Source organism: Alligator mississippiensis, chromosome 9 (genome assembly GCF_030867095.1).
Source record: "Alligator mississippiensis isolate rAllMis1 chromosome 9, rAllMis1, whole genome shotgun sequence".
Taxonomy (NCBI): Eukaryota; Metazoa; Chordata; order Crocodylia; family Alligatoridae; genus Alligator; species Alligator mississippiensis.
Genome location: NC_081832.1, coordinates 74,599,977 through 74,617,774, shown reverse-complemented (window position 1 = coordinate 74,617,774; position 17,798 = coordinate 74,599,977). Strand labels below are relative to the sequence as shown.

Sequence of the window (17,798 nt, the reverse complement as noted above, 5' to 3'; positions counted from 1 at the left end):
CCGGTCTTCTCCATCAAAAAAGTCATGGGTCGGTTTATATGCGTGTGTGTCTGCGGGTGGCTGCTCAGCACCTCTGACAATCAGGCTGCATGTGTAGGTGCCTAAATATCAACCGGGGATCCCAGCACCTTTTATGACTTTCTAGAGTGTCATGGTGGCTCTTTTAGCGCGGTCGCCCTACGCAAGGCGTATCCTGGTCCCTCCCATACATCCTGCTCATGAGAATGCAAGCGGCACCTTCATTTGACAAGTAGCAAACTGTGCTGGAGGTCTTCGCAGCTCGCATGCAGACAGCACCGGCCCTGCTGCGTGGGGTTTGCACACAGCAGAATTTTAAGCAGGCTTGCTCAGTCCTGGCTTTGATTCCCAAAGAGAGCGGGTTTCTAAATAGGTGGCTGGAGAAGGCGCTGGGAACAGCCAAATACCAGACCTGGCAAGGTGCAAAACTTGGCGTCCTGTCAGCCCTGTGGTTTCTCGTTCAGCACAGTACGTTCACTGTGCAGCCGACGCGCTCTCCTATCTCCCTGGGACCCTGTGAACTCCCGTCCAGCACAGATGGGCTTTGTCTCAAACCAGTGTATTTTCTGCCTGCAGCAATAGGTTACAGTACTTGAAATCCTCAAGTCACCTACTTTTTTTCTTCTTAAGAGTGAGAACTTGTATCTGTTGCCCACAGTGCTTGAGTCCCAGGGTGTTTTAGGAACGCTATCTCTTTGTAATTATTGTCTTGTACTTTGAGGGGAATACAGTAAAAATGCGGATGATCAGAATCTACAAGTCTAGCAAGGGATCCATTTTGAACAGATATCAGCACAGTAATTTGTTCAGCCCAATTAGCTGCAAATCACTTCTGTGTCCAAACTTGCTTTTAGCTGTGGGAGACGAGTCTATTTTTCTTACTGGCTTTTTCAGAGAGTACCATCCCTCACTTAGGAATTGTGCTCTTCTGTTGTGAGGAGAGAAGTGTCTTCCATGTGCTGACACTCACAAAATTGCATTACTGGGAAGCCATAAGAAATAAAATCATCCCTATGTTTGCTTTAATATTTGTGTCTCAACCTGTTCAAGCAGGACTCGCTGTAATTCATCACAGGCCGCTGTTTAATTTTACAAGGAAGTGAAAAGCCTGCAAGAGCCATGCCAGGACAGACCTATGAAAAACAGATACAATTTCACTTTTTCTACCATTACGGGGAAATGCAGAAAATGGCAGATTGTGCATCAGCATTTCACGTTAATGAAAAGTGCAGCTTTCTGCTTGAGCAGGCAGGTCATTAATGACTGAATAATCAGTGACATTTCCTGCTAACTCTGACATGAGCGGAACGTAGCGCTCTAGTGAAAGCCATTAAGCCTTACCTCTACTTCCAGGGTATGAAGAACACGCTCCAACATCCTCAGATTTTAGTCATTATATTTATGTTGCAGGGTCCTCAACCACAGGCTATGCTAAGCAGTCTGCAAACAATAAATAGTTGTCCCTACCTGCACGTTTTTAAATGGTTTCTCTCCCATACTGGGATGTGGAAAAGCTTTTGCAGATGAAAGGGGACCCAGCCAGTTGGACTTTTCTTTGAATAAGACCTAAATTGCTGTTGAATGCACAAAGTAAAATAGAAGGGCTGCGGAGGGGACAAAATCCCTTTTTTTGCTCTCGTAATGTTTCTGTGATCCTGGTTCTCGCGTGCCAGATTAGATAAAGCCTTTGCGAGCACAATTTTGATTTTTAGTTAGACCTTGACTTTAAGTCTCTTAATCTTTTAGTAAAGTCTTCACCTTCTAAGGCAGCAGGCAGCTTTCTGTGAATGAGAACCCCACACCTCGTGACAAGTGCAGGAAGATCAGCTGTACCTGTTTGAAGTAGTGAATTAAAAAGAAAAGTGTGTGTTTGTGTGTGGGGGGGCTGTTGAGAAAGATAATTAAAAATAGCTTTCCCCTGTGTATTCTATGCTAGGGAAGGGATTAAACAGAGACGTAGATTGGAAATGTGTTGCTGCGTCTTGGACGCTGTGTTATATCCAACTGTGTTTTACGTTGTAGATATTCTTATTTTCTAAACTCCCTTTTCTCTGGGCCCCAAAACTGGCAAGGCCAATTCAAACTCCTCTCTGGTTAATTGGTCTAAAATGCCTGTAACTGCGTGAGGAAGTTTCAGTGTAGCATTTCAGTCCAGTTTACAGCCCCAAACTAGCTGCAGAGCCATAGCAGTTAACAACCAGCAGAGGCAAACTTTAAAAACAGGATGATTTCAACAGCTCTTTCTTTTGCCTGTGTTTTTAATTCTGTCTCGCACACAGAAAAGGTGCCAATTACAGGTTTATATCTGAATGTAAAACATGTTAAAGCATTCTAAACTTATGTTTTTGGAGCTTTTACAACTTAAAAGAATAAATCATCTTTAACCTAATTAGCTGTAAGTTGTTTTTAGCCCAGGGTGACTTTGTTTTATGTTAAACTGAGATGGTTCCAGTTTAAAAATTCACATTGCATCCCTCATTGAGAAATCTGCCTGCAAAAATTGGGACAACTTGGGTCAGAAATAGATTATATAAATCTGTGCTTATGTGGTACCCTGATTTTTTTTTAAGCCTGCATGAAGGGATAGAGCTGATTGCAATTGAACTGCTTTTAAATGTGCATTGAACAAGTGCTGTAGATTCAAAGCATGTCGAGTAATGGTTTCTTGCAACCTTCCTGTCACTGCAGATAGAGCCCATGTCCTATGTGGTATTGGCTGAACAGCTGCACATAAAATAAGTCTGATTAAAATTAGTTTAGCTTCGTGGTAATAATAGTACAGTAGTACAAATTTGCTCTGAATTAGATCAGTGATCCAGATGCCGGTATCTGTCCAGGAGCTTGTAACTGTGGTCATCCGAGCATGTGTAATTTCTAAGTAACCAGGTTCATTAATAATGGAGCAAGAAGAAATGCAGGAAAACATTATAAATGGTTAACCACTTCACATTCCAGCCTCTTGTAGATATTGTCAGAAACCGCTGAAAACCACTCTCTATCTGCTTGCAGGGAAGTAAAAGCAGGCCGACATGCAGAGTTGCTTTGACACAGAAAGCTTTGCTGTGCTCCCAAAAACTACCTTTGGATTTGCAATGCACCCTCCTCTACAGCCCGTGTAAGCAAACAGGCAATTTGTGATCCGAATCTCTGCGCAATACTCTTTGGCTCGTCTTGCAATGGAGGTCAGATTAGATTATCATCACAGTCCCCAATCTACAAACAAATCCCTTCCTAATCACTGCTGGAGGCTGTACTTGTTTTTGTGTGTTTTTTGTGGGGGAAGGGGTTCCTTCCTTGCCTTACTTCTGCTCCTTCCTACCTAAGATCTGTCTGAACTAAGCATGGCCATCCTTGGCCATCCAAACGCTTAGTGAAAGTGAGCTCCATACCTGAAGGCTCATTCCCAGCCCTGGAGATCAGGGTCTTGTGTTAAATTTGTTCTTGGAAGATGGGCCCAATTTGGGAGTCCCTCGGTAATGTGCCCTTGTTGACCTGTATTGCTTAGGAGAGGGTCTTCTGTGTGCTGGGGGCAGACCTGTGCATTGAGTGTGCCAGTGATGAGCAGTTGTGGGTGAGTCCACACAAATATGGTAACAGGCATTATTTCTGCTTTATTCTGGGCATCTGGAAATACCAGGAGGCAAAGTGCCTCCGGAGCCATTGCCCTGGGATGTTCATAACATCTCTCTCCAGGATTTCCTTTCATCCTGTGATCACTGCAGGTGCTTATCTTCCTCGAGCACCTGGGCAGCTGAGTGATGGGTCCTCTGTTTGGTGTCAATGAGGGGTAGAGCTCTCCTTCACTTGTGCGCTGGCAGAAAAGGCTGTATCCTCTCCCAGTTTCTGCCAGCAGGTTTATCTAGATGCTGAGTAAAGGCAGGAATGGAGCACCGAGGGATGCTGGGGTGACTGCTGGCAAGGCCTGGGGTACCTGTAGGCATTGCTGTCTTCTGGCTAACACCAGTCTGAACTCCAGCGAGGCTGGCACTGCTGGCTGTACTGGTAATCAGAGATGTAACCTGCAGAACACTTCTTCCAAGAGGCTGTTCCTTCTCGAGTGGCTTTCTTTAAGTGGCTGACCCACTCCTCCCACGGCAGGTCTTGCTTTTCTCCTCCCCAGAGCTGCCTCTTGCCATCTGGTGAAGGACAGCACCTGCGCAGACTGAGGTCCTGCACCCTTGTCCTTAATTATTCATGTCCCCAGAGCTGCTGGGCCCTTGGATGCAGCTGGAGACATAGCTTTTGGTCCTGGCTGCTCTCTCTGGAGCAGACTGGCCCTGAGGGCTCCTTCATTTCTAGTAGTTTGTACTGTGAGCAGCATTGGCAAGACAGTGTTTTTATCCTGGAGCTTTTAAAGCGGGATTCACTTTCTCCTGCTTAGCTGCTTCGTGGAGGCTGCGCCGTAGTTTGTCGAGAACATTATCTGGGGAGTGCAAAATAAATGGGCGAGTTTTGTGTGGGAGACGGGCTATTTCTGTATCTTTTCTGGCAGCCGCGCTCTTCACCCGGGTTGCCATAGTAGTAACAATAACATCGCGTTGTGTGGCAGCATCCCTGTTTGCCAAGAAAGCGAAGAGCGTGTTTACAGAAGTGGTGCTAACTTCAGGACGCAGCTCCCAGGCCTGTTCTCAGACTCCGGGTGCTCTTTCACACTGCCTTGAACGCTTTTGGGGAACAAACAGGAGCAGAAGGTGGGGCCGGGGAGGGACCGCCTAATGCTAGGGACCTACACAGCACTCTGAGCGTTGGATGTGGTCCCTCTGCCTTCCCTTGGTGCACAGAAGAAGCATGTGAATTTTTTCCCAAAGCTTCCCTCGGGTTTTCATTTTGGCAGTGTCAGGAGTGGCAAGCTGTTCTCCGAGTCTGGCTGGTGGAGCTGAGCACTGGCACGCTACAAGCTGTCACAGCTTTTAACCAGCTTTGTACCATTGCCAGGTCCGATTGTGGCTGGGGGAGCCTGCTATCCCCCCATCCTCCCTTCCTGTCTCAGAGAGAGGACCCGTCCACCTCCTTCCCACGCAGCCACACACAGCACACATCTGACTGCTCATTTGCAGGCGCACACCCCTGTGCGGTTACTCATCCACGCCTGGACACGTGCTGTGTAGCTTACACAATCTGCAGCACATGGTTCTTGTCGCTCAGCCTCAGATACACACACCAGGCCATGCTTTCTGTTTTACTCACACACTCCCACACCAGGAGGGAGAGGGAGAGAACTGAAATCTCTTATAAAAAAAGAGAACTCTCCATTTTGCAGGCCCCCTTTATCCATACTTCATACAGAAGCAAAGACGTGCAACCCCCCAATGTGTTTACCATTTGTAGGTCATCTCTGACCACACGGGCAGTCCTTATCTAGCAGAGTTCCAACCCACGGTGACGTCTGAAAGCAGCCAAGTTATCCATAAACCCCTGGAAACCAGAGCTGGAAAGAGGAATGCAAATGGTCCCTCCTATGTAGCTGCTGGTTCCCAAGTCTGAACCTGAAATGGAACGGTCAATGTTTAACACTCTGCACGGTGCATAGATTTCCTGGGGGAAAGGCAGCCAGTGCCTGGAGAATGAGGCTTGCTGGGAAGTCACCTGTCCTTTGGGCTAGTGATTTCCTCCAAAGCAGCCAGTTACTGGGTTCTCTGTGCTGGGCCTGGGATGCTGGATCATGAGCAGGGAAAATGCAGGACTGGTACCATTTTGCCTTTTGAGACCTTTCCAAGCAGGAGAAATAAATGTTGCCTCTCCTCTCTCCCTCTGCTCTCCGCAGGCGACGTTGTGGACATCTATCAGCGTGAGTTTCTGGCTCTCCGGGACCGTCTGCATGCTGCCGAACAGGAAAGTCTGAAGCGCTCCAAAGAGCTGAACCTGGTTCTGGATGAGATCAAGCGTGCCATCTCAGAGAAGCAGGCCTTGAGGGACATCAACCGGACATGGAGCAGCTTGTCCGGTGAATGACGGAGCTGAGAGCCACAGCAGTTCTGCTGCTGTTGTTGCAGAAGGGGTAGCAGGGCGTGTGTGGTGTAGGGCTGTCCCGTTGCTTCCCAGTGCACGCGCTGTGTGAAGGGTTCAGCTAGTCTGACCTGGTGCAAGGGGCTTGGATTTCAGAGCTGCTTTCTGACAAGTGATGGCACTGCAGCATTAAGCACTGAACCCTGCTCTGTAGATAATCTCTGCTGTCCCTCCTGTTATGGGTTACATGCGCAGCTTCTGAATGCTGTGGCCTCTGGACTGCACCCGGGCAGAAGGGGGACTGCTGGGGAGAGCTTTAGTTTGTTCAGTGCTCCTTTTATGCACCTGAAAACAGGTGAAGTGCTGATCAGAGGAGGAAAAGATCCTATTGATGAGATTCAATTTGATCTTTGTGTACTACCTTGCTGAGATTTGGGGTCCCTGTTGGTTCCTGATGCACACAGCTCCCATAAATGCTCGTGGGGCTTGAGGGTGTACAGTGGTGATGCCCTACCAATAACCCAGTGGGGTCATATTGCTCAAGGAAGACTTTTTGTCACCAGAAGCATTGTGGTCTCCTCCTGCATAGTGCCTTGCATATTGACTTCCTCTTCCTTTTTAAGATGAAACCAAGTTAAAGCTGTGGAACATCACCAACAAGAACGTGCTGCATCTTCCCACCATCTTCCATCATTTGCCACATTTGCTGTCAAAGGAGAACAGTCTGCAGCCAGCTGTGCATGTGGGACAGGGGCGCACTGGAGGTAAATAGGAGTTAGTGCTGCTGCCAGGGCTCTTCCCTTTACTCTATGCCTGCCCCTCTCTCTGCTCTTCGCTAGTCCTGGCTGGTGTGTGGAGATGGGCAGGACAGGAAGGAGGGGCTGCATGCTCTAGGCCAGCTTCCTTACTGTGATGGGGCATTGAGATGGATATAAGCACCTTTAATTGTTGCAGACCAAGAAGGTGCGCAAAGATATTGTCTGTGCTTTGGCCGGCACTGAAATGCTACTTGCCGCTTCCACCTGCGGCTGTCCACCAGGGTATCTGATTGCTTTCTAAGTGAAATCCATGGCAGTCGCCTGATGGGAAGCTGTGCCTAGAGTCAGGTGTAGTGTTGACGTGGGGCTGAGTTGCACCTGTTTAGGCTGCTGCGGTTGTAGGGGTTGCTTGGTGGAGGGTGGTGATCTGAGTAGAAGGGAGGCCCAGTGCAGAGTGCTGTCTTTGGGACACAGAGGCCTTTCTAAAGATGAAGGCATTGCAGCATTTCCTCAGGTTGAGCTTGGTGATGTGACAGCTCTGCTGAATGTCTCCACAGGAGGCCCTGCCAGGCAACCCCTAATGCCTCCTGTTTTCTGGCCAACATGCCCTCATCAGAAATAAGGGATCTTGCTCACTGGGTTCATTCGGTGACTTAGCCTGGGTTTCAGCAGGCCTGTCCCTCACTAGCCCATTTCCCTGTGGGGGAGCAGCACAGCACCCAAGGCAGGAAAAAGGCAGAGTGCAGTGTCCTGTTTGTTTTTCGGGTGTGACCACTTCTAAGAATGCCCCTTCTTGGCTCTGGCAGTGTCCATCGTGATGGGAATCCCCAGCGTGAAGCGGGAGGTGCACTCCTACCTGACGGACACACTCAACTCTCTGATCTCGGAGCTCACCCAGCAAGAGAAGGAGGACTGCGTGATCGTTGTCCTGATTGCTGAGGTAATGGGACTGTGCACTGACTTCTTCTATTTCAGCAGCTTCTGCTCCTCCCCTTCCCCCTCCCACCAGGGGTTTGGGGCCAGGCCAGGATGCTGCCTGCATCCATAAAGCAGCAGGATGCCTTCCTATGGCTGAGAGCCAGGTCTACCGCTTACCAAGGCAGATAAGTCCAACCTTGGGCGGCTGTCCGACAAGGATCGTTGGGCACATCCTGGAGGGGCCAGCAGCCATCTCTCATGTGAAACAATGCTTGGATGTGCTCGGCCGTGGAGGGTCAATATGTTTGTAGGTGATTGCATTACAGCTGCCAGTCTGGCATGCTCATCCATCTTTTTAATTTAAATTGTGATGATTGACCTTTGCTCCTCCAGAATGCTAAGCAGCTGTTGACCAGCGCAGGCCAAATGCCACTCCCTTGTATGCTCTGAGAATTTCTCCTCTTGCTCTTCCAAGACTCCTTTATTTTCTTTGCCATGCCTGTCAGGTGGCAAACACCCTAACACCCTTCTTCCAACCTCCAACTCATTTGTCCAGGGAAGAGACTAGCACTTTTTGTGGCACTGGTATGTGGAGTCCAGAATTAGTTCCCAAATCCAGAAGCTGAAAAGCCTTGGTGCAGTAATCCATGAGAGCTGCTTTTATCTATGGCTTTATATGGTGGAGTTTTTTCTCCTCCACTTTCCCCATGGGATTATTTTTTTTCAAGCCTGAAATGCATTTGTCTTAATTTCCAGAAATCCAGTGAGCATGGGAAATCTCAGCGGTGCGTTGCAGGGAGCAGAGCAAAGATAAATGTCTGTTTTAGTTTCCTGTTTATCAGCAATTTGATGTTTTGAGTAGCATTTTGCTTTCAGGTCGGTAGCTTGCATTGTGTACCAAGGGAAAATGCACTCTTCAGGAGATAATGGCTCCCACCAAAGTGCTGAGGGGGAGGGAGGCTGGATCAGTGGATATGTCTTGGGAGTGAGTCTGATTCTCAGCTGGGCTATTGGCATGCTATGATTTTCAGCAATCACTTAACGTCTCTTGCGCTGTAACTTGCTTATCTACAGCATGGACCTTGCAGGGATCTGGTGAGGATTTAAAGGGGCAGAATCCACTTGAACTAATTTTTCTGTTGGCAACCCCCAGCATGTGTGCCAGAATGTGTGGCACCCAAAGGCATTTTGCTTGGCACGCTTGCCTCAGGTGGACAGCCAGGGAGCCGTGAGGGGCCTGATCCTTGTGGCGGCAGTGCAGCCCCAGCCCCTTCCCCGCCATCCACCTCGAGGTAGGTGCACGTGCATGCACCGTTGGCAGTGAGCCAGGCTGGAGCTCCATGGACCCCGCTGCAGCTACCTGCAGTCTCCCTGCCATCTGCTGTGAGCAGCCTGGGCTTTGTGGTGGGCAGTAGGGGCCTACCCAGAGCCTGAGCTGGCTGTAGCAGGCAGCCAGGAGCCCTGGGGTCCTCAAAGCCCCAGCCAGGCTCACGCACTTCAGGACGGACAGTAGGGAAGGGGCCTGGGCTATACTGCCACAACAAGGATCAGGCCACTCACAGCTACCCCACCGTCCACCCCTGGCATGCCAACATCTTCTGAGTCAAGGTTGCAAATGTTTTTGGCACGCTTTCCAAAAATGTTGCCAGTTCCTGGTCTAGAAGAAGTTTTGAGTACTACCTTTGCCCCAAGTTCTTATGCCAAACTTTGCCTGTGTTCCTATAGTCTCTCCCCACCCATAGCTGTGAGAGACTCCTTCCAAATGGGGAGGAGCCAGCAGTAGAGAAAAGTCCCTCTGTGTCTCAGTTACAGTAATATTAGGTGTTGCAGTAGTGGAAGACAGGGTGACTAACTGTAGGATATGTTGAACTATAAAGTGCTAAGAGAGCCATGCGAAAAGGGAGCTGCATGATTGCCAGCTCCTCCTGTGGTGTTCTGCACCTACCTGGAGAACACAGTTCTTTGTACACCTGCTGTCTTAGGCCCATGAATCGTTAGGAGCGAAGAGGAAAGGTCCAGAAAGGTTTTTTTAATGGCTGCCTGTAGTAAAAGTTCCAGAGTATCTTGGAAACCAAGAGGCAGTTCCCGGTTCAATAGGTGTCGGAGGCTGTGAGATGTAACAGCTTGCGGCTCTGGCACTAAGCTACCTTTTCAGAGCTGTAAATTCCTCTGGGCCGCTGAGGGAAGCAGCCTGCTTTATGTTGTCAAACTCTGATCTGAGTTCTCTCACCCTGCTAAGGGCCCTGCTGGAGACCAGCGAGAGGTGTGTAGGATAGGGAGTCCTCCTAGACTTGTGCTGTGATAGGGGAGAGCACTGCATTCCTGCCCTACCTTGCACAGCCGGCCGGCGTGTGTGGGCAGATGTGATGTGCGGTGGCAGGTGCCAAGTGCTGAGGTGGTTATTGTGGCGGAGGGGAGCTCTCCCGGGTTGTTACGTTTGCTCCCAGAATCCAAGACCCCCATCCTTCCTTTTCATAGCTCTGCCCCTGACAGTGCCACAGTGAGAAATCAGTCCATCACCAGGGCCCTGAGGACTGCTTGGAAAGGGGGGAGTTTTCTCTCCAGAAAAAGCCTTGCTTGTCATTATTGCAGTTAAAGTGCTGGCCTCGGCTCCTGGAACACATCCCTGATGCCTCGCTCTTCACTTTCCTCTGGTGCCAAATCTGACACTGCCCAGGACAGAGGAGGACATTGCAAACAATTGTTCAGCACATAGTGCTGATGATAGAAGTCATTGGCTTTCCTTCTTCGAGGCCATCTCTGCAAGTCCCTGTTAGGGAGTTAAGAGCCCTGTCCTATAAGCTGTGAAGCTATCAGGGATGCATGACTACAGTTTCCACCATTCTGGAAGAGAGGGTGGGAGACCCAGCTCCTTCCTGCTGTCTCCCTTTCTCCTGGCCCTTATGTGAATCTCTATGTTCCTCACTTTCATTTCTTTTAATAGCTGGTGTCATGCTGCGTCGTTACCCTTTTCCTGTGAACTGCTAGGAATGCCCTGCTCAAATCTGAGGCCACCTGTGATCAGTTACTCTGGGAGATGGGAACTGAAATGAGCCCCACACCTGTGGCTGTGTGAGATATGGAAGCCTGTGAGGAGGGTAGAACTCTGCTTCCATCAGGGGCTGTTTGTTTAATTGAACCCCTGCTGTATGCTCATTGTAGGACAGAGAATAGAGAAGGCTGTGGCCCCTGGTCTCAGCAGGCAACCTCAATGACAGTTGAATGCAAAAGTGCAGGGAGACCGCATTGAGAAGGTACACAGCGTTCCAGCTTCCCTAATGGGATGAATTAACAGTGGCCAAACAGAAGGAATGCGAAGAAGCTGCCAGTATAAGAAGACTGTCTCAGGCCCAAGGTGATGTGGAGTGAAAAACAGAGACCAACAAAAGGAGCGTGGAAATGCTGACAGCACATATCGGGGGGGCTAGAAAGAGTTTGTCAGGTGCAGGCTTGGGCAGAGAATCTGAATCAGGCATTTAAACAAATGATGGTTTCTCAGAACCTGGTATCCTTACCGTGTTCATTTTCTGTTTTTCAGACGGACGTGCAGTATACGACCGGAGTGGCAGAGAACATCAAAACCTTGTAAGCAATTCCTAATCACTACACTCACATGGGCTCTGCATCTAGCAATGTGGGGGAAAAGCTGTATTAGAGAGGACAAATGCCTTGGTGTCCCTTGTTTTTGTTTCTTAAATCCCAGGTGCTCCTTCACTGTCTCTTTGTTATCACGCTGGGCACAACATTCAGCACATGTATTATAAATTCTACCTCTCCTTGATCCTGTCCAGTAGGTTGCTTTGTGCTTAACATTTGTGCTCATGCTATCTGATTTGCTCTTCCTGTCCTGTGGGGCTGTGAGGAAATGGACTATTTAGATTTACAATAATCCTGTATTTTTGCACTGCTCAGCACCCTCCTGCTCACTGAGTTGGACTCGTTGGTCAGCATGCTAAGCACGTCTGATGTAAAACCAGAGCAAGCCAGGACAGTAGCCGAGGTCATTTCCCTGGCTCTGCTGAAGCTAGTCTGTCTCTTCTATGCTGCAGGTGTGGTTGTTTTCACCCTCTGGCACTGCGTTTCCAGCCTCGACGCAATTCCACATTGGTGTAACTGTTAATTTCTGCCCTACAAGCCTAGTGACTGTTGCAGCTTCATGGCTATTTCAGTGGGGGTTTTTTAATGTTAGGGGTAAGGCTGATGGGTTAATTAATAGTGAGGTGGTTCAAGCAATAGCAGTATCAGAGCTCAAAGAGGGAAAAGAAAAAGATTGTTACAGCAGAGGCTCTCTGAATCCAGTCCAGCTCTTGTGTCTGCATGTTTCCAAAGGATCAGAGTAACCTTAAGGACAAGACTTTGCAAAGGGCAGTGTGTCCTCACGGCTCAATTCAGTCCCTGTGCCAGTGATGCGGGTGGGGCCTGCTTCCAATAATAGAAAAATGGAAAAGCATTGTGTTCCTAGTGCACTTGCAAAGGAGCTCAAATGGAGCCCTCCATCCTGTTGTGCAAAAAAACCAGCAGATCCACCCTTCTGCTCTTGGCAGCAGACTACAGTGATCAGGAGATAATGGGCTGATTGTCTCATGCACCCTGATGAAATTTCCAGGCACAGCTGAAGAAAGTGCCCTTCCATGAAGGCCTTGAAACTTTAATCAACTTAGTGATTTGATTAGTCCTTCCCCATCCCTGCACACTTGCTTAAATTATCTCCCTCTCAAATTCAGCTGGGGACTGGAGACATGACAGTTTCAGCTTGCATTGCTTAGTGAAAAGCAATTGCTGCTTCATCGACATAGTGGCATCTGTGGTGCGAAGCAGCATTTCGGCTCCTGCTGAGGAAAGGTGACTGGAAAGGACCCCAGCCGGCGCCTGGGAATCTTATTCGATTTTAAAAAATGAGCTAAAAGTTATTTCTGGGAGTCCTTCTGTCAGGGATACCGTCTGCTGCTTTTCCCGTCCTCTGTGCTGGGTGAACACTGTCGTACACAGAACAGGAACTGACTGCGCAGGTTAAACCATGAGGCTGAGTGTAGTTAGCAAGTTGTCAACATGTGCCATGCGTGGAAGAGACTCGTCTCCCTAATCTACCTTGGTTTGCAGTAATATCTGGATGCTGTTTGCTGTGGTAATGGGTACAATTTTTTCAGAGTACATGTGGGGTGTCCTTTCAAATGGACCCCACCAGTTCCAAGCCATGTGGCTGGGAACCCACGCTTCTTCGGGAGGTTTGTTTGGAAAGATGAGAAATCGGCCAGTGTTAGAAACCAGGAAGAATTCCTCTCAAAACAGCTATGACAGTTCTGATATCAGATCTGAATAAAGTAGCATCTGCAAGGTGACGTTTGCAGAATGGTGCTCTGTCAACGCCTCGGATGTTGACAGCCCCTCAGCGTGACTTGCTCACCTGGCTGGGGGCAGCTTAGTGTAGAGTGAGCAGCTTGTAATGCACCTCTGATGTGGCAGCTGGCCAGCCCCCACTCGACTGCATTACTGCTGCGTGGGGAACCCTGTTGGGCAGAGTGGAGGGCTCTGTAAGTGGCCTTCTTTAAACCATGTGCTGGGGCTTTGCCATGTCTCCTTTTAGGTGGTAAATTTTTGCAAAGCCTCCTGGTGCACTCAGTGCAAGTTAAGATGCTCTCGCCCGCAAATAGCACCCCCCCCTTCCCTCCGCCACAACAGGTCACCCCTCCAGCACCAGCACATGTCCGCGAGGGAACAAAGGTTGGATTTCCTTGGGATGGCCAGCATCGTTCCTCCTGCTGCTATTCAGGGTGTTCAGCGCACAGTGCTGGTGGGTTGCTCTCTTTAAGCAGAGAATCTGTGTGAGGAACCCTACATCCTTGAGCAGTCTGCCATTGTCAATCAGCGTAGATGGAGATGATGGAGAAAGAGAGAGGCAGCGAAAGACATAGACTTCACCTGTTGTGGGGCTATTAGAAAACATCAGGGGGAGAATGGACTTCATACTTGGTGACAAATGCCCTGCTGGTGTTTTTGGGTTAGAGCCAGGCCTGTGGGGGCATCAGCTACAATGAAGGTTTGGTCTAGGACGTTTTAAATTGTCAGGATTTGCAGCTCAGTATGTGCCCAGTGACGCCAGTCTGTGAATCAGCATCATCAAGTCCTTGATTACTTCTCCCTCTCTTCTGCAGGTTTCCCAAGGAAATACACTCTGGTCTCCTGGAAGTCATTTCCCCATCGCCACACTTCTACCCTGATTTCTCCCGCTTGCGGGAATCATTTGGGGATCCTAAGGAGAGAGTCAGGTAATGCAGGTGTCCAGACAGACCTGAATAAAAAACAGTGGTAGTCACAGTCTCCAGACGCACAAGATAAAAAATCCCTCTTGTGGATTTATGCCAGGCCCTTCAACTCGCGTTACATGAGAACTAAAGACATGCGGCAGGGTGAACACTCATCGTCAGCTTTGTGCGGCTGGACTTGCCCTGCCGCGTTTCCTGTGTCTGTGCTCCACATGTCAAACTGGGACAAAGCTTTTAACCCACATGATGTTTATTTGAGAGGCCTCTTGCTTCCCAGTTAAATCGTTCATAAGGAACAGGCTTCCTTCATCCCCTCGGCTCCTCTAGTAACAGTGCTTAGTGTTGCCTTCCCGCACTAAACATCGTCTGGCTGGGAGCGAGACAAAGGCATCCCCATACATACCAGTGTGTTCATCCCCTTTGCCTCTGTTGCAGGTGGAGGACTAAACAGAACCTCGACTACTGCTTTCTAATGATGTATGCACAGTCCAAAGGCATCTACTATGTGCAGGTGGGTTTGGCTGGGAGTGAATGTGTGAATTCCTGAGACACGTAGCCCTGAGAGGGGGAAAGAGAACGTGTGTGTTTGTGCAACACAACCCGAGCGGGCTCTGTGAAGGGGGAAGAGGGAGAGGCTGTGTGAGATACTGTTGGATTTGTTTCCAACCTGGATAGTCTTCCAGCAGGTCTGGCTTTTGGAAGCACTGTCCCCCTCGCATCCAGCCCTCTCAGGTCTGATGTGGGAACTCGGCTGCATGTCTCCTGCAGTCGGCTGCTCTGTGTAAACACCGTGCCCCTAGATTAACCTATTGCAGGCTAATGGGCTGGCTCCCATGGTCACATGATACAGTTTCCCTTGGATACTTGGGGACTGGATGGGATGACCCTGGAGGTCCGTTCCAGCCCATGTTCCTATGGAAACAAGGCACACAAGCTCTACAACATGGGCAGCATGTTAGGGGCCCCCCCAGTGCTGACTTGCTTCAGCATCTGTCGTCTTCTGGTGCCACAGTGCAGGCCAGCCTCACAGCGAAGTCTGCTCCGATGGCTGGAGAAGCAGCAGCCCCTCCCACCGATGCGGGCACAATGCTGTGCATTCTGGGGGAGAAACTGCAGCTTGACGAGCATAGTTGTTTCCATTGCACTTCAGCCAACCCAGCTGGCCCCACAGGGATTCAGTGCGTGGGAGCCTGCATTCCCTGCACCTCTGGAGCTGGAGGTGAAGAGCCTGCGTAGTGCGTGGTCCCAAAAAGCCTCTGCCGTGGCCAAGGCCTTCATCTGTCCTGCGCTGCTGAGGGTTTTACAGCAGAGAGACTCTGTGCACGGGGCAGGCACTGAGTCTGCTTCTTCTCTTGCAGCTGGAGGATGACATTGTGGCCAAACCAAACTATCTCAGCACAATGAAGAACTTTGCTCTGCAGCAGCCATCTGAGGAGTGGATGATCCTGGAGTTCTCCCAGCTCGGGTTTATTGGTAACTGACTCTGCCCCTTCCCCCACATCCTGCTGGAGCCTAGTGTAGCCCCAGTAGCTCCGTGACTCCTTTGCTTGAGCGAGCTGCCCAATGCTCAGTTGAGCTACTGTTGCGTGGCCTGTTCCAGTTCTTCCGCCGACCCTTTCAGCTGCCCAGGGAAGAAAGTACCATACGTGCTTTCAGTCCTGTGTCTTCTGGCACCGACCTGGTTACAGAGACGGGACGAAAGCCTGCGTGTCAGTCACCTTTCTGGTTGACACAGATCAGATAAAACGGAACATAGCGACAGTAGCCATCTCTAATTTCCCACTGACTTTGATGTGGTGTAATGTTTTATTGATGCGTTTGGCTAACGAGGCCAGGCTTCTTATGAGATTCTACTTGCACGTGTGGGGGGCCAGGGGGACGGACATGCCTGCTTGCCAATGTCACTGCTTCCCCTGGCACCAAATTGCTGGTTTCAGCCTTGCTTGTAATAAAAATATACCCACCCACTGACCCAGCAGACAGGTTCTCTGCAGGATGTGGTGGGTGGTTCACAGGCAGGGGTAAGTTTGCATCCACTTGGAGCTGTTTGAGGAGCAGCCCTGCTTAGCTATGAAAGTGGCTCTGCCTGTTCTGCTGGTTAGATTCACTTAAAGGGGCTTTGAGTCCCTAAGAGCTCTTGAGCCAGGAAACTACCTTTCCTGGAGCTGTGCATGTTTTCACCTCTCTGCTTCTGCGGGGGGTGATTCATGCTTTGAACTGGTCAGAAGGCATGGTACTAACCCACTCCAGAGCTATACTGGCAGCGTCAGTGGTGCTGGTCCATCAACAGACATTGTGTGGGCTGGTCGCTCACATCCACCAGAGCTGCGAGGGGAGAGAGCAGTTCCCTTCCCCTTGGAGCTTGTGCCTTCTTCCTTCTCAGTCATGCTGGTTTTATCTCATGTCTGCTTATTCTCCACCCTCATGTGCTTGCAGGGAAGATGTTCAAGTCACTGGACCTCAGCTTGATTGTAGAGTTCATTCTCATGTTCTACAAGGACAAGCCCATCGACTGGCTCCTGGACCACATCCTCTGGGTCAAAGTCTGCAACCCAGAGAAAGATGCAGTAAGTACACAGTACCCAGAGAGCAGCTGGCAGTCTCTGCTCCCCTTGCAGGCACACAGCTTCCAGCACTCGCTATGGAGAAGTCTTCCAGGAGAGCCAGTACCTGTGATGCCATTTGTGCTGATCCTCTGTTAATACAGGAAAGCTGCAGGCCAGGTGAGGGAAATCCCTAGGGACCTTGTATAGAAAGAAACCTCAAGGAATTCAGCTTGTTGCCATCCAGAGGAGCATGTTGCTTCCTGGGAATCCTTCAAGTGTCCACATCCCTCTGTGGCTTGTGGGAGAATTATTGTTCATAGGGGGCATATGTATCTGCTGCTAAGAGGAACTGACAGCAGCTCCTTGCTTGACTGGAGCCCCAAGGGGAAGCCCTACCATGCCTCCTAAGCCCAGGCTTTTAGCTTTCATTGCCATGGGTTGTGGGTTCCCTTTTCTAACACAGCGTATCTGAGGGCTGCCCTGACCGCCCACGCAGTCTGACGTGACAGCTCCCCCACAATGACCTGAATATAAATCTGCCGTGACCTGCTGATGCAGACAGCGTGTTGCAACCGGACCAGAGCAGCAGGGGTCTCATGGCAGCCCCCAGGTGGGGTGGGGAGGTTCCTTACCGCTGCCTTGTGGCTGCTGAGACGTTTGTGGTTGGCTGTGCACTATGCACGTGCCTGGCACTTTGCAGATGCTGGTGGAAGTGGTGTGTCTGCATCTGTGCAAAGTGGGACTTGCTGTGAGGCAGGGAAGGGGATTGGAGGAGGGTGGCAGGAACAAGTATGAGATATATTTAAAACCAGAGCTCAGTGATCAGAGCCCTCCTGAGGAAGGGGACACATCTCTGCTTCGGAGCAGTGCTGTGCACTCTTCAAGTGCTTTGGCCCTGGCACGCCCAGGCACACATGGCAGACCCCTCCTGCCCTCTCCTGAACTGGGCTAGGCAGGGGGTTGCTTTGTGCATCCATTGCTGTAGGGGGGGAGGAATGTGGCTGGAGCTTTTCCCCTGCGAAGGTGACCAATGTCCTAAAGCCGTTTGCCACGTGCAGCCAGCAAATGCCTGCCCTCCTGCCTGCCAGCTGCTTTCCCAGGGGATGCTGCCAATCTCTACATCGCTGCCTTATTATTAGGAGCATATCCCCTAGTTCTAGGAGGGTTTCTGGCTCTTTCTCCCCACTGTTTGCGTGACTGACTTTGCACAGTGCTTGTCTAAACTGGGCTCCGCTTCTAAATCCTCCAGTCCTGGCAGCTGCTGGGATTTGCCTGCTTGATTGGAGGCCTGTCTGACCCATTCTGTCCCAGCTCTGGGGATCCACTGCGCTTCTGCATATGAGACCTAA

The 17,798-nt window shown here is 50.1% G+C and overlaps 1 protein-coding gene across 3 annotated transcripts in view; it reads left to right on the top strand.

The window, feature by feature from the left end:
* The window catches only part of MGAT4B (alpha-1,3-mannosyl-glycoprotein 4-beta-N-acetylglucosaminyltransferase B), a 68,446-nt gene that overhangs the window by 42,267 nt on the left and 8,381 nt on the right, over positions 1–17,798 (top strand). For all 3 annotated transcript variants that reach the window (XM_006263522.4, XM_019478495.2, XM_019478496.2), the window contains exons 2-9: positions 5,783–5,962; positions 6,588–6,728; positions 7,529–7,662; positions 11,179–11,225; positions 13,793–13,906; positions 14,339–14,414; positions 15,262–15,376; positions 16,340–16,470. In XM_006263522.4, the coding sequence (XP_006263584.1) occupies positions 5,783–5,962; positions 6,588–6,728; positions 7,529–7,662; positions 11,179–11,225; positions 13,793–13,906; positions 14,339–14,414; positions 15,262–15,376; positions 16,340–16,470 (938 nt within the window). The remainder of the gene's footprint in view (positions 1–5,782; positions 5,963–6,587; positions 6,729–7,528; positions 7,663–11,178; positions 11,226–13,792; positions 13,907–14,338; positions 14,415–15,261; positions 15,377–16,339; positions 16,471–17,798) is intronic.